At 37.0% G+C, this 17624-nt stretch overlaps 1 protein-coding gene across 8 annotated transcripts in view; it reads right to left on the reverse strand.

Annotated features, from left to right (window-relative positions):
• The window catches only part of LOC145276480 (tRNA wybutosine-synthesizing protein 4-like), a 121620-nt gene that overhangs the window by 9066 nt on the left and 94930 nt on the right, over positions 1-17624 (reverse strand). For 5 of the 8 annotated variants that reach the window (XM_080127952.1, XM_080128761.1, XM_080132160.1 and 2 more), the window contains one exon: positions 14848-15044. In XM_080127952.1, coding sequence (XP_079984078.1) covers positions 14848-15044 — 197 coding nt within the window. The remainder of the gene's footprint in view (positions 1-14847; positions 15045-17624) is intronic. The other 3 variants (XM_080130674.1, XM_080130814.1, XM_080131635.1) reach the window with 1 other exon arrangement.

Raw genomic sequence — 17624 nt, forward strand, 5'->3', positions numbered from 1 at the left:
AAAGCTGCCTGTAATGACGCAATGAACACACAAGAAGTGACCCATGCCAGACAGTTATAGCCGACGACATATCGACCCATTGTTGTTGATGTTTCCAACATGTGCTTATTGTTGGAGCTGGTTGCATTCCCAAGACGTTCCACAACCAAGTAACCCTCCCGAGGGAGGCGATAGTATCATAGGATGAGAGTGATTGGGTTAGTAGATGTAGAACAGTTGAGGTCGCAGGATTACTTAGCTGAGGAAGAAAGTGTCACAAAAGAACTAATTGGTGCAAAATTATCAAGGGAACTTGTTTGTCAGGCTGATACAGAAGACCATGAAAGCAAGAGATATCACATTATCAGTCCATTTTATGACAGCTTTTATTTAGACATTTGGTAAATCATCTGGTGTGTATATGTAACAAAGACCAAAAATGTATATATGATACAGATGTGTGTATAACAGACCATGTCATCTACATGTTCATGTAATTGTGTGTATCATCAATTTAACAAGTGTGTGTGTATATATAAATTATAAAAATGTACATGGCAATTAAGCTAGACAAAATATTCTGCATTTCATTTTTGCCTGACGAATTCTTACAAGAATGAAACGTGGAATATTCTGTGCAGCTTAAGGTAGTAGTGGGGAGGGGAAATCCCTATTAGCTTATTTAGATGACAGCAGAACTTTTTAAACCTCAATTCTCTATTCATGCACTGAATTTATGCATATTTACTCTAATTGAAATAGATTATTTTAAATATGAAGTCGACCGTTTGAAATATAAAAACCCGAATTGTTAACCATGTGTCGCTTAAAATGCTTCGTAGTCGATAAAGCAAAAAGAAAAAGACGCACGGACCTTCTAACTGGTACATATTTCAGCCATGAAATTGTCTTGATTTCAGATTACGTATTGTTCCTATATTTCTTTTCAGCCTAATTGCCATTACTCAGTTTTTAATTTAATTCATGCCTGAATAATTATATATAACATAAATGTTGTAAAATCTAAATGTGATGACGTTCAAAATCTATTCAAAATATATAAGCAGAATATTAGTTTCTTTCCATCTCCTTCTTCTTAAAAAAGAAGAGGAAAGCTCAAATGTAAAGTGAGCCCCTCCCCACTCCAATGACCTGGGATAGAAAGGGTAGAATTCTTTAGCGTCATTTGCACGGTGGCCGAAGAATCCACGCCTCGAAGATGTAACTTTAAGCTAAGTATATTTTTATGCTCACTTTTTTAAAAAGTCAATCAAATCCAACCCTCTTTTTTCGTTTGTGCTCATATCATTCTATGTAGTTTTATTTTATTTTTATTTCTCACACATCTTAACCATTCTTAATTCACTTATTTTAAAACAATTTCCTGACTAATTTTTTTCTTTCTTTTTACCATGTCACATCGAGGCAGTATTGGGGGGATCCCTATTAGTTTATTTAGATGATAGAAGAACTTTATTTAAGTACGATACTTAATATTAACAGCCATGGTAAGATGCAAAAAAAAAAAAAAATATGAATAAAAATTTTTTAAAAATTAGAAAATTAAAAAAATAAGTGCCCCCCAATTTAACTTTCACTATATTCGTAACTGAAATATGCAGTATCTTAGCTGTGATACTAGGGCTATTTTTCCTGAGTGAATGCTATGCTCTGTGCCTGACCTTAATGTCTGCCTATAAATACAGAATACGAATTCCGAATCGTCATGAACCAGTTCTTGGAACTGGAAAAAAAAACATGTAATGGCTAGCTACGAAATCCCAATATACATTTTACCTCCAAGATGACTACCTCTGTCTAACCTGCATGCACAAAAAAAAAACTTACCTGAAACTCTAAATCCTAATGGATATCTGTTATTTGTAAGTAAATAACCCCTGTCTCTTGAACGCTAACAATCTGCTCCTTCCCACCAAACCACCACTTAACTCCTACATTGCACAGCGTTTGTTGTGGAATCTTTAACTTCTAGCCCCTAACACTCACATGCTAACTGCTTAGTTATCACTAAACATCTATACATTTCTACCTCTTAGACATGCATTGGAGTTCAATCCTATTCCAGTTAGGTATTTAACAGCCAAAGTATGTACTTGGAAGCAAAGTGCACTGCATTACATAACTATGTCTCCTCTTAGATAGCTTTGCAACAATTAATACGAAACTGAACCAATGCTCCTTCTTATGCTAAATGTCCATGACTCTTACTTGAAAGCTGAAATTATCTTCCCTCAATAATAGAAACACACTTTGTACCTTCAACTTTATTCGCATCCACTAAAAACTTGCCTATTTACCTAATTACACATGACTCAAAACTTACTGTTTTATCCGTACTATATTGTATTCGCATCTCAAGCCCTCCTGACATCTAAAATATAGTTTGGCTCAACTCGTAGTTCAATTCTTAAAACCTACTCACACTTTAATGTTATCCTAGACCTAAGCTAACATGAATAAAATAAAAAATAAAAATATATAAAGGGAAAGCCTCAAACCACATTATCTCCTTTCTAACAAGCCTTCTTACAATCTTAGTTGCTTACACTGCATGAGCTCTATTCACCCCCTTTATCCAGTAACAATGAAATAGCAATGTCCCTAAATCACTTTGAGGAGTGTAACTATTCAGCAGATATGTAACCTCTACAAACTAACCCAGTAACATTAACTAACCACGCGGGGTCACAGAAATACCTGGATTAGAACCCAGGCGTGGAGCAAACCCTCTCAGTGCTGATGGACCCAGTAGATCTTCCCAGATCATTCGTCTAAGAGAAGGAAAACTCTGAAACTAAACCAAAGGGAAGGGAGGCCTCTCCAGTCTTGGATGACAACCTTCCTAGAGCTGGTGACTCAAACAAATTACCGGTTTGCAAACCTAAATTGCTTAAGGAATAGATAGGTTCTGTCTATCGCCCGACTTCCATACTTCTTTTTTGCCTATTAGTCAGGCGCAGAGACACTATAACAGTGATTCGACAGAAACACCCAGTGGTAGACCTTGTTTCTTGTCTAGGGCAATGAACACCGTTTCCCCACTCCGACACACCCCACCCCTAAAACTGGGCACTTGGGAGTGCTTGAGTACCATATATGCCTGAGCAATTAGATTGGGTTGACCTTCCTCTGATGGGTTGAGTGTACCAGATTGACAGTTAGTGGCTGCTGTTTCTGACTGGTAGTACAGTAGCCCTAACTCTTTGGTAGCGCTTAGAGTGGCTGCTCCATCAACAGTTGTATAATATCGGGATGTTTGTAGTGCCATGTCGCGCATGGAAAGGGACGCTGCACTCATCCCCGGTGGGCTTTCCTGAGGCCACAGTCCTAGTTGAAGAAAGGTCAGCTGATGGTCTATTTGGTATGCATGTGTGATACTCTGCATAACCTCCTGTTCAGCTCCCCCTTACCCTTCCCTTGACTAGAGAAACAAACCTAGAATCAGATGATCAAGCCTTTATGTGCTTTAGACTAATCATGCAACACAACATTAGCTACTTTTACTTTCTCTACCACTCTCCCTCGACCCAAGACTGCGTCATAATAAACAAAGTCTCTGACAGCATAGACACAGCACTCTCCCTCGACACTAGCGCACAAGTACATGTATTTGGTGACTTTAATGTCCATCACAAAAACTGGCTTGGATTCTCTACTTACACAGATGCAGCGGGCAGCACAACTCATAGCTTCTCTATATCTCACTCCCTATTACAAATTGTTACTTTTCCAACCCGTTTCCCTGACCAGGAAGAACAACACGCATCACTTTTAGATCTGTTTTTGACCACAGTTCCTGATGATTGTATAACGAATGCCGACAGCCCACTTGGGAACGCTGATCATGCAGTGATAATGGTTGAAATCGCCCTAAAATCTAGAGCCAAAACTGAAGAGATATTATAAATATATATAAAACAATGAGATATTATAAAAAGGCTTACTGGGAAGCCATCGGAGATCTTATCAGAGATGCCCCATGGGGAAATATTTTTTCTCTTCCTGCTGAACAGTGCGCAAACGAGACCACTGAATGGTTCAAAACTGCAATCGAAGCGCATGTTCCCATGCGGAAATTTTATAGCAAGCCCCACTCTCCCCAATGGTTTACTTTGACTTGCGCAACTGCCATTGCTCAAAGGTAGCATGCATACCACAGATTTAACTGACATAAGTCCAGTTCAAACAGACGGAAGTATATAGAAGCTAGAAGTAACGTTAAGAAAGAAATAGCGACAACTGAGAGAGAATTTATGGAAACCACTAAAAAACGCATCGAAGCACAAAAACTAGAATTCGTGACTTCTGGAAAATCTACAACAGTGTAATAAATAATGGGCAATCAACAATTCCCCCACTAACCAACAATCACGAGGTTGTTTACTCAGCAACCGAAAAGGCTAACATACTTGCCAGTCGGCTTGCCTCAAACTCCACACTGGACCCTTCCAACCACCCCCTACCTGAATTTTCTATGTGGACAGACGCCACGCTAGACGATCTGAAAATCACCCCTGCTCAGGTGCATGCTATCATAAAAAACCTTGACACTTCAAAAGCATGTGGACCCGATCTCATCCCAGCTGTGCTATTAAAAAAGTGCTCTGCCGAAGTAGCTCCAGTTCTCTCCAAACTCTACAACAAATGCCTTAATGAATCTTGCTTTCTGGGCTGTTGGAAAACTGCTTCTATGGTACCAGTATTCAAGAATTCTGGCGAAAGAACTGACCCATTAAATTATCACCTCATTAGCCTCCTCCCACTTTTTGCCAAAATATTTGAGACCTTAATTAACTATGCTCTAGTCCATCACCTTACAGATGCTAAACTTCTGACTGACAAACAATATGGATTTAGATAAGCCCGTTCCACAGCAGACATCCTAACTGTAATCTCCTTACTGTAACCTCAGGAAAATTAGATCATACAGTATCACTGGTAGAATACTTTACATAATTAAATCCTTCTTAGATAAGAGAAAAATCCAGGTTGTCCTCAACGGTCGTACATCTAAACAATATGATATAAATGCGGGAGTGCCCCAGTGGTCTATCCTTGGACCTCTACTGTTCCTGATGCTCATAAATGACCTCCCTGACAAAATTGCCTCTGAGATGGGTATATATGCTGATGACACCACGCTCTATAACAGACACGACAGGAAAACAAATGAAAACATATCTAAAGAAATGGCAGAAACACTAGAGGATGACCTCCAATCTGTAGTGGAATGGGGACAAAAATGAATGGTCACGTTAATGCCACCAAGAGTAAACTAGTTTCATTCAATAATTACAAGAAACCTTTTCTACCACCTATAGCAATGGCCAACGACTCTTTATCTGAGATACGTCTTTCAAGCTTCTTGGCCTAACGTTCACAGGAAACATGAGTTGGAACAATTACATCGAGGGCATTGCCAGGGCCGCTGCGAGGAAGGTGGGCTCTCTCTACCGTGCTAGAAAACTACTAACACCCGAAAGTATCCTGTACCTCTATAAGGCAACCATTCGCCCATGTATGGAGTATTGCTGTCATATTTGGGTTGGTGCATCGGCTACTAGTCTCCTGCTCCTTGACAAGGTTCAAAAGAGAGTCGCAAATCTGATAGGCCCTGAACTGGCATCTAAGCTTCAGCCTCTGTCCCATCGACAAAACGTTGCATCCCTCTGCCTGTTCTACAAGTATTTTAATGGTGAATGCTCTAACGAACTGCAAGCACTTGTGCCCCCACGACGTGAACACCCTCGACAGACCCGACAGGCTGCAAAATCCCACCACCACACTGTAGAGATCCCTATATGTAAAAGATCTTTCTACTCCAGTAGTTTCTTCCCCAGAACCGCTAGACTTTGGAATTCCATTCCAGGTCCCTGCTTCCCCAACTGTATTGGCGTTCAGAAGTTCAAGTGCAACGTGAACCGACATCTTGCTGCCCAAATCCCTACATAGTACCCCAGTAGTTGTTTCCCCTGATAGTAGCCCCCTACACCAAAGTGGCAATGTGCTTGCTTGGGATGAAAATGTAATAAAAAAAATAAAAATAAAATTGCCATATACATTTTTATAACTTACTACCTAGCTCTACCTATGTATTGAGCAATGTTGAAGTAAATACTGAAAATTTATGCATAAAATTATATTTTCATATATTAATTTATGATTAAATGAAGTATATGTATATATATATATACACGGCATAATCACATTTGACAAACTGGTGCCCATCAGCTCACCAAAGTTAAGCCACAATGAGCCTGGCCAGTACCAGATGGGTGACCATTTGGGACTTCAAGGTGCTGCATGTGCTCTCCACTTATCTCGCCATTGATTCCAGCCATCCTGACCTTCTCCTTGTCAATGGACTCAAGCAGTGCTGATTCAGGAGACATGTGGTTGGAGAATGCGCAACCCTTGCAACACAAAAACACGCGCAGGGGGTATCCTTTGTCTTTTAAGACTGAACAGAGGCATCAACCTATAGATATAGGTATATAGATATGTGTGTGTGTATATATATATATATATAAATAGTGCTTGTAAAATTCCATATATGAGGTGCCTTCAATAAGTTTCCAAACTTTTTTCATATGGGCACTTTTATTGATAGTACACACAGACCTAGCCAGAGATAGATAAGTCTATATGCCAGCATATAAAACAAATATTAAACTCATAGAATGGATGAGAGTGATTGGGTTAGTAGATGTAGAACAGTTGAAGTGCAGAAAAGGCCATGGGAAGAAGTGATAAGGATGGATTTGAGAGAAAGAAGAATAAAGGCCTGGTCAGAGAAAGTGTTGAATATTTGTATCCCAGAAAATGCCACGTCACTTAATTAAAGCAAAGTGAGCGATTATCAATGTATAGTTAATCTAATATATAAACAGCTACATATCAATCTCTTTGTCTGTCTGTTTCCATATTTTCAAACTATTTCCTCCAAAACTAAAAATCGCAAAGTTGCACTAGGGGTCTTAAATTATTGGATTTTTTACAGACCGTTCTTTTATGGGTTGTTAACTGGTTAAAATTGTTTTTAAAGGGTCAAAAATGGGTTAAAATTGAAAAAAAATCGTTAAACATTTTGTACATTCTATTTTTAATCAGTTTATATGCAGGTCACGTTGGTACAGCAGTAATGTCATCAGCTTTGAATGCTACAGTTTTGCTTTCGATTCTAGCTGATGGCACCTAAATACTTTTCTTTTCTTTACTTTTGAAATCATGACTATAATAATATATAGAAAATCTGCACAAATTAAAATATCATATTTACGCGAATTTTATGACTGAGCAAAGCCCCCCCTCCCCATTATATGCTAGTAGAAAATATTTCCATATCAAAAAGGAATGTATTGAGAAAAATATAGCAAAAAGAATGTATGGAGGGGCACATTTGCAATTAGATATTTATAATGAAGCCTTTAGGATTTTTAGAAACAAACAAATAGAATTTAGTTATTAAAACAATGACCTGGAATAAAGATTGATGTTGTTATGTGACGTCAGAGAGTTCAACTAACAAAGAAAGGATTTTCATGTTTCACAGACCAGACAAGTTAGAAGTTAGTTGAGGAGTTGGACAGACAGAGAGAGCCTAGGAATTAGAGTTTGATCAGAGGGCTGTCAAGGAAATATTTTGACTAGCTAACTAGAAAAAAATGTAAGACACTAAAGATAAAAAGGTATGTATTCCGAGAGCAGACAACCATGAAAATAAAGGTATGACATGCCTTCAATAAGTTTCCAGATTTTTTTGTACAGGCATTTAAAATTGCTGTAGACTCTTGAAAATTCAGTATGTTATTACTATTCATATTATGAGATGATTGACCAATTTCTATGATTTCAGATTCAAATGAAAAGTTACACCAGGAATTGGAATACACCTTACTAAAGCCTGATTGTCACAGCTGGAGAATTTCGAAAATACAATGTGGATGTGAGGACACATTAGAAGATTGATATGCAAGGAAGGCAAAGAGTTTGTAAGGGATGATGAGAGGTGTGGAAGGAGTAAGCGAGTCAGAACACCAGAGTTGATTGATCAAATAAAGAATTTCATGAATAAGAACCATTGGGTGTTTATAGAGATAAGTGCACAGTTTGATATCAGTGTGGGAACAGTACACACAATTATTCACAAGGGATGGAAGATGCGGGAAATTTGTCCAAAATTTGTCTCGAGGGTGTCCAGAGAAGATCAGAAAGAAAGACATGGTCATGAGCATCAAGACAGTTCTTCACCCTCCGTATAGTCCAGCCCTTGCTCTCGGTGACTTTTGGTTATTCCCTAAGCTCAAGGAAAACTTTAGAGGCTGTCATTATGAGGCTGTGACGAGTGTCATTGATATGTTCACACAAGTGGATTTTCATAAGACCTTCCAGAAGTTGTTGGAATGGTACAAGTACATTGCAGCCGGAGGAGATGACTTTGAAGGGACTAGGATTTCATGTGTGTGCTATCAATAAAAGTGCTCATTCGAAAAAAGTTTGGAAACTTATTAAATGCACCTTGTATGTGGAATTTAACAATCACCATACATATATACATATATATACACTAGCTGGACGCCCTGTCTTTCTTTTTTTTTTTTTTTTTTTTAATTTATGCAGACTGCGTATGTAATATTATAAAATCAATTCTTTACTGATTATTATATATTATGAGAAATAATTTGTCTGGTGGAATAATTGACAAAAAAAAAATAAAATAAATAATAATCATAATGTTGTTCATCAAATTTCATCCGTGTTTGTTTACAATATCATGTCAGCTGATATTTGGGCTTGATGATGAATGCCCTGAAAAAAATCATTTCTGATTGATGTTTAATTTTAAACATGCAAACAAAGAAATGATTTGTGACAATTTTAAATAGTACCTATTCTTTTATCGTAAATTGAACCCATTAATAAGAAAAAGTTCAAATAAAATGGTGAGGTACACCTGGGCTTGAACAGGGGATCATTCAATCTGTAGTTGAATGATTTACTACTGAGCTATATCTACAGATGACAATAAATCTGTATTTTCTTTTTAAGAAGAAATGATTTGCTGAGATTTTATTATTTCCGTTGGCTAGTGTAACGGAAAATATTCAGTAAAAATTCTTTGTTTTTTTTTTTATCTATAAGAGAGAAAAGACTATTTTTCAGATTTTTTCAATTTTCGGTACTTATCGGATGAATTTCTGTATAAAACATATCTAAGAACAGTGCCAGACATATAAATTACCTTTGTGTGAAATTTGCAAAAGATAGGCTCAGTCATTTCAGAACCTATGAGGAAGGAACGCACACACACACAAACGAAGTGACTTGTATATAAGAGTATAAATAGATAATACATACAATTACATGAATATGTAGATGACATGGTCCATTATGCACACAGCTGTATAACATGTACGTTTTTGGTTCTCATTACATATACACACTAGATGATTTACCATTAAAAAATTTACCAATAAAATGGACTGATAATGTGATATCTCTTACTTTTACGGGCTTGTTATTTACGTTTCACACTAAACAGGTACACAATTCAATTTTCACTTTCTGTTCTGGATGTTTAACAGCAACCTAGACACAAGGAGTGTAAGCTAAAACAATTCATGAGTACGATTTACCTAAGAGTAACATAGGTACACCTTTATAAAAGAAATAAAATTAACTTTAAAAAAAAATTTTACTTTCACCATAACTAATGTTTGTGCAATAGTTTTTAAAAAGCCTAGGTGTAGTTATTGAGAAAAGTGCGCACAAATGAATGGACAAACGAGTTAAGGTCAATTTTACCCATATAATGCCCCCTTGAGGAGCAATCAGAGTTATCCCGGAAAATCTGTTCAGGCAACAATTTATTTTCACCATGATTAATGTTTGTGCATAATTTTTTAAAAATCCAAGGCATTGTTATTGAGGAAAATATGCACGGACGAATGGGAGTGAATTACTAAATCCAATCCCTCCTCCACCAAAAACCAAAATATCGAATTTTAAATTTAAATTATATGAATTTCAACATAAAAGCTACAAACATCAACTATAATTCAGTACTAGGCTACCTGTGTCCTGTCATCGCCTAAGAAATTAGAATCTGTTAAGAAATTCCATGCTTTAACTATTAAATATAACTATTAGATTATATATTACTATATATATATATATATATATATATATATATATATATATATATAGTTAGATATAAGTATTAGATATAAAATAGGCATAAAACCAAGAAGGGTGATTGCTATATATTATTTTTATTTTTTTAAAATCCTTTGAGATGAGGTTTTATAAAGTGTATTCATTCTTTTGTGGACTGTTATCCTCATCTTCATAGTTGTTGTTTCACTACATTTTGGCCAACTCATCCTCAGGCCTTCTTCAGGTGATTAACCATGACAAGATAAAAATGCTGAGTTTTATAAATGTATCTTCCATAATTGTTGCTTTCCAATCTTGTGTTTTCTTCCGGATTTATATGACCATAAAATCCAACCTTGATCACCAGAAAATTAGTTGGCCAAAACGTAGTGAGACAACAACAACTATGGAAGGCTGTAATTACTGGGTATACACTTACAAGACTCAGCATTTCTATCCCATCGTGGTTAATCACCTAAAGAAGGCTAAAAGAGGATAATTTTATTTTTATTTCGGACTATTAGTCTCATCTTTATTAGTTGTTGTTTTTGGATCTTTTTATTGGTTCACAACGTTCCGGCCAACTTCCTCTGGCCTTCGTCAGGTGGTAACCGCGACGGATAGGAACTTCGAATCTCCTAACTGCATTCTCAGCCATCACTGCCATCCGTAGTTGTTGTCGTCTCACCACATTTTTGACCAATTATCTCTGGCACGCTTTGGGTGGGATTGAAACCGCTATCTTCAGACAATGTTCATCTGGAACCGTAGAGATTCAACGTCTCTATCAACTGCGCCACGGGCCCCGAAGGGCGATCAAGGTTGGATTCTTTGATCTTATAAATCCACATTTATTTATTATCTGATCTTCCATAGTCGGGTCCGTACCGATTAGTATATATATATATATTATTCCTTAATTGGAATTCATTTTTTTGAGATGAGCATTATATGTTAATTTTATTTTTATTTCGGACTATTAGTCTCATCTTTATTAGTTGTTGTTTTTGGATCTTTTTATTGGTTCACAACGTTCCGGCCAACTTCCTCTGGCCTTCGTCAGGTGGTAACCGCGACGGATAGGAACTTCGAATCTCCTAACTGCATTCTCAGCCATCACTGCCATCCGCCATCTTGCCAATAAAAAGATCCAAAAACAACAACTAATAAAGATGAGACTAATAGTCCGAAATAAAAATAAAATTAACATATAATGCTCATCTCAAAAAAATGAATTCCAATTAAGGAATAATATATATATATATGCTAAAAGAGGAGTTAGCCGAAACGTAATGAAACAACAACAACTATGATAATGAGGATGCATGCATGCTACGGCTCTCCAAATTGTAGAGCCATGGTCATCTTGGAAAGACAGGTAAAGGTGATAGTTTCCTGTTGCTTTCCATCTGGATTTGAGGATGTATACCCCCCCCCTCATAAGTTAAATGCATATCAACCTGGAAATTTCTATGACTCAGCACGGTACATACAGCACCTAACCTTCCCAAATGGTCACCCATTTGGTACCATCCAGGCTCATCATTTCTTAACTTTGGTGATCTGGTAAGAACTGGTATGTCAACGTGATTGTGCTGTATGAGGATAACAGTCCGCAAAAGAATGAATGTTCCTATTTACTTGCCTCCCCATGAGGGCAGAGTTTGACACAAAGTCGGTTTTTAAATCCAGTTCCCCAAAAAGGGGCACTCTGGATAGGAACAAAAATTAAAATTGCCTCAGTCATGAAAGATCTCTCCTCCACTGACTGAGGACAGAAAAGGTGAAGTGTAATATCAGAACAGATACTACACTGTGATCTTATGTTGTTGAGCATTATTCATCCATTTTGTATGGATTAGATGATTTTTGTTGGCATTCATTTCCCTAATATCTTTCTAATTCATTCTAGTAAATCTTCTGCATCTTCAGTTCCTTGCGAATAAATTGTGGACAGTTCCCACACTGACATCAAACTGTGCATTTAGCATCTTTTTAGGCACATGATAATCCTTATTCATGAAATTCTTTATTTGACCAATCAACTCTAGTATTTTGACTTCTTTATTCCTCCCACATCTCTCATCATTCTTCACAGATTCTCTGCCATTCTTGAATCTCTTATGCCACTCAAAAACTGATGCTCGATTCATGCAAGATGGTCCAAAAGCATTTCATACATTTCTGTGGCATTGTTTCCAAGTTTAAAACAGAATTTTATTGCATATCATTCTTCTAAAGTGTCCTCACGTCCAGATTGCACTTTTGAAATTCACCAGCTGTGACAATCTGGCTTTAGTAGGGTGTAGTTTTTTTTACAATAAAAGAAATGTCCAGTAAATATGTGTCGCATGATGGAATGGATTGAAGTCCTCCAGTTAGAATCAAATATTGATCCTTCCTCCAGGTGGTACAGGTGTGTGAATGAAGGTTGTTTGGAATTTTCTCATCTCCCATGAATTCCTGCTGTAACTGTTCATTTGAACCTGAAATCATACAAATTGGTCAGTCATTCCATAAGATGTATAGCTATAACATACAGAATTTCCAAAAGTCTATGATAATTTTAAATGCTTGTACAAAAAAAGTCTGAAAACTTATTGAAGACACCTCATATCTTACACAACATTCCTCTCCTCCAAAGGCAGAGATAATGTCTTGAATAACGATATGATATCTTATACTACACTGAAATCACCAAAAAAACGCATCGAAGCACAGAAATTAGGAGCTTGTGACTTCTGGAAAATCTACAACAGTGTAGTAAATAAAAGGCAATCAACAATTCCCCTACTATCCAACAATCATGAGGTTGTTTGCTCAGCAAACGAGAAGGTTAAAATACTTGCCAGTCAGTTTGCCTCCAACTCCACACTGGACCCTGCTAACCACTCCCTCCCTGACTTTCCTTTGCAACACGAGACGATCTGAAAATCACCCCTTCTTAGGTGCATGCTATCATAAAAAATCTTGACACTTAAAAAGTATGTGGACCTGATCTCATCCTGGCTGTACTATAAAAAAAGTGCTCCACCAAAGTAGCTCCAGTTCTCTCCAAACTTTACAACAAATGCCTTAATGAATCTTGCTTTCCTGCCTGCTGGAAAACTGCTTCTGTGGTACCAGTTTTCAAGAATTCTGGCGAAAGAACTGACCCATCAAATTATCGCCCCATTAGCCTCCTCCCACTTTTTGCCAAAATATTTGAGACCATAATTAACCAAGCTCTAGTTCATCACCTTACAGATGCTAAACTTCTGACCGACCAACAATATGGATTTAGGCAAGCCCGTTCCATAGCAGACATCCTAACTGTAATCTCTGGACGAAGCAGAACCACTAGACTTTGGGATTCCATTCCGGGTTCCTGCTTCCCCAACTGTACTGACATGCAGAAGTTTAAGTGTAACATGAACCAACATCTTGCTGCCCAACTCCCCACATAGTACCCCTGTAGCTTATGTCCCTGATAGTAACCTCCTACATCAAAGTGACAATGTGCCTTGTTTGGGGTGAAAATGTAATAAAAAAATTAAAAAAACTACTCGCCCATTTTCGAAAACCTGGAAAGTGCAGTTACCTTGGGTACAAAGTCCCTGAAATCTTCAGCGATAGCTCTAGATATATCTAAGGCTTTTAACAGGGTATGGCATGAAAATCTTCTCAGGAAAATCAGATCAGATGGTATCACTGGAAGAATAATTAAATCCTTCTTAGATAAGACAAAAATCCAGGTTGTCCTTGACGGTCATACATCTAAACAATACATGACAGGAAAACAAATGAACACATATCTAAAGAAATGGCAGAAACATTAGAGGATGACCTCCAATCTGTAGTGGAATGGGGACAAAAATGGATGGTCACATTCAATGCTTCCAAGACTAAACTTGTTTCCTTCAATAACTACAAGAAACCTTCTCTACCACCAATAGCAATTGTCAAAAACTCTTTATCTGAAAGTACATCTTTTAAACTCCTCAGCCTAACGTTTACACAAAATATGAGTTGGAACAATTACATTGAGAGCATTGCCAGGACCACTGTGAAGAAGGTAGGTTCTCTCTACCGTGCTAGAAAGCTACTAACGCCCTAAAATACCCTGTACCTCTATAAGGCCACCATTCACCCATGTATGGAGTATTGTTGTCATATTTAGGCTGGTGAATCTGCTACTAGTCTCTCGCTCCTAGACAAGGTTCAAAAGAGAGTCGCCAACTTGATAGGTCCTGAACTGTCATCTAAGCTTCAGCCTCTGTCCCATCGACAAAATGTAGCATCCCTCTGCCTGTTCTACAAGTACTTCAACGGTGAATTCTCCGACGAACTGCAAGCACTTGTACCCCCTCAACGTAAATACCACCAACAAGCAGCTAAATCCCACCACTTCACAGTAGAGATCCCTAGATGTAAGAGAGCCTTCTACTCCAGTAGTTTCTTCCCCAGAACCACTAGACTTTGGGATTCCATTCCGGGTTCCTGCTTCCCCAACTGTACTGACATGCAGAAGTTTAAGTGTTACATGAACCAACATCTTGCTGCCCAACTCCACACATAGTATCCCTGTAGCTTATGTCCCTGATAGTAATCCCCTACATCAAAGTGACAATGTGCCTTGTTTGGGGTGAAAATGTAATAAAAAAATTAAAAAAACTACTCGCCCATTTTCGAAAACCTGGAAAGTGCAGTTACCTTGGGTACAAAGTCCCTGAAATCTTCAGTTTTTTTACAATAAAAGAAGAAACGTCCAGTAAATATATGTCACATGATGGAATGGATTGAAGAAGTCCTCCAGCTAGAATCAAATATTGATCCTTCCTCCAGGTGGTACAGGTGTGTGAGTGAAGGTTGTTCGGAATTTTCTCATCTCCCAGGAATTCCATCTGAAACTCAAAAAAAAAAAAAATCCAATTATTGCAACAGCTTCTGAAGTGCAAAGGTTGCAGATTTTGGATTTAGGGGTGTATGAATTGGATTTTTTCAGTATATCCCATTTTAGCGAGTACAGGATATTCCTACATTGGAGGTTTTTGATCAGAGTTGTTAGGGAGGTACCTTTATTGCTAGTTGGATTTTCATTATTAAAGGAGCTTAGATGGTTGGAGATTCTCAGTTTAATTAAATTTGCCGTTGCGCCGATATACGTGTAGGATTTTACATTTGCATTGATGGTGCTTAAACTGTTGGAGTTTCTACTATGGTGTGGGATAAACTTGTAGAGGGAGAAGAGATAATTGGGTTCGATTCGTTTTCAGGAAGGGGTTCATGTGTAACTTGAGTGTTACCTTGTGTCTCATTTATGGGGGTAGCATAGTGGGAGTCATTGGAGCTCTCTAGTGTTGTTTGTTCTGTAGATAATATATTTTGAGTGCGATTGTCGGGTGTTCTATCACTTATATTTGCAACACATTTTACCGAATACTAACATACAATTCCTCCCTCCCAAAGAAATTCCATTAAGCACATGCCTCCTAGCCCAAACCAACCCTCCCCCTTCTCTCCTTACCCTCTCAACCTCACCCCCATCCTCCTCGTTCCTTCATCTAAAAGGCTTCCCTCACCCCTTGTCAACAAGAAAGCTGATTGATAGTTCACCAAGTATCAATCTCATATTAGAAGCTATTTGTCCAACACATCGCTTCTAAAAATCATTTCTCGAAATATTTTGCTACCTAGACCATTGATTTTCGAGGTCCATTGCACCATAGACATACATATATAATTCCATCAACCATGGGAATATATGCAATGGATTGGTATATCCATCCAATATCTGATATACTGTGCCAACACCAAAAAAGAATCTGGATTAAATATACCAAAACGCATTCAACACATCAACGAATACGGCCGCCCCGTATACCTTTCGGAATATCAATAAGGAGCAACCACACATCTTTGTTATATGGGATTACTGCCTTCTCTCCTGGACCAATATTCTGCCTACTTGCAAATAAAACCATGGAGGACATTATACTCCTTCCGATAATGGACTGCCCAGGTTATATGAAATTTCCTCTTCCAATAATTATTTTCATATAACTATCATTCACCACCCAAAAAACTATTTTCAATATTTGTGCTGAATAGCAAAATACGTGCCTTTTCACAGCTGATCATTTTGCTAACCGCATTTCATTTCCTCTGATGATATGAGCCATTATTGAAAATCCATGGATTAAGGAAATTAATATAACCCCTTTTATATATTCCTTTTGTCAAACAATAAATTCTTAACTCGAATATATGTGTGTATATTTTGATTTTCAGAATTTAATTTTAACAACTAAATTTTATATATATATATATATATATATATATATATGAAAGTAAAGGTCAATGACCATCCCTCTTGAAAAAGCCGCCATAAATCGGGCAAAACATTGAGTATTCAGGTCCTTACACCTCCATTTTATTTCATATCGTCGGATTTAATCCAGCTCAACAATCATATATATATATATATATATATATATATATATATATATATATATATATATTTTAGTCATCGACATACAGTCCTGTTTCGTTGTTTCACAACTCATCAGTGCCGCTAGACTAACACCTATCCCAAGCTGAGGATTGAACCTAGAACCGTCGTGATGACAGTCGGCAGTTCTACCCCCTGACTACGGAAGCGGTGGCCGCAACTAATCTGTCCGAATGTCTATTTAAATAAACATCCGTCCGCCACTCGTAAAGTGCTCAAACGTTTGTTTGTAAACAAACCGCGAGCTTCGCATTTTTTCAGCTAAATTAAGTAGCGAGTGAGATTATTTACGATAGTGCTCAACCCAAGAGGGGGGCTTTATAAAATATATTTTAGTGTATATATATATATATATACAAATACATACACACACATTAAAAAATGGGCTTGCTTAATTTCTGAAATTGTATACAAATGTGCAGTTAAGGTGAATAATAGTAAAAAGATATACCTAGGGGGAACTGAATGTAATTTCAAGGACAGATATCAAAACCATATTGCATTATTTCACATTGGACCAGAGAAGGAACCAAATTGGAATGCAGATAAAGATAGAAATAAGGATAAAACAAGAATAAATATGAAAAATAAGAAAAATACAAATGCATTTGGGGATTGGGTTATGGAACTATGTAAAAATAAAATAGAATTTGAATTAAAACGGTCTATAGTAGATAAATCTTGAAAATAAAATGTATTCTATGTTTACTTGAATCATATTAAAGAAATTTTAAACAAAAGGTTTGAGGTTATACAAAGGTGTTTTCACAAAAATACATTCCTATTATCATGCCTAAGACCTGATTAAAATATATATCAAAATAATTAAGGAATATGTTGTGAGTGAAATGTAATTGTAGCAAGATAACTTTTTAGAATGGTGCAATAAATAAAGTTATAGGTCATTAACATATAAAAACTAAACTAACTATAACTAAATAAGGGAAATAGAATAAAATTTAAAAATTGTTATTGGTAA

The sequence above is a fragment of the Euprymna scolopes genome, chromosome 1, assembly GCF_053919585.1.
Source record: "Euprymna scolopes isolate OS-2025 chromosome 1, ASM5391958v1, whole genome shotgun sequence".
Classification (NCBI taxonomy): Eukaryota; Metazoa; Mollusca; class Cephalopoda; order Sepiida; family Sepiolidae; genus Euprymna; species Euprymna scolopes.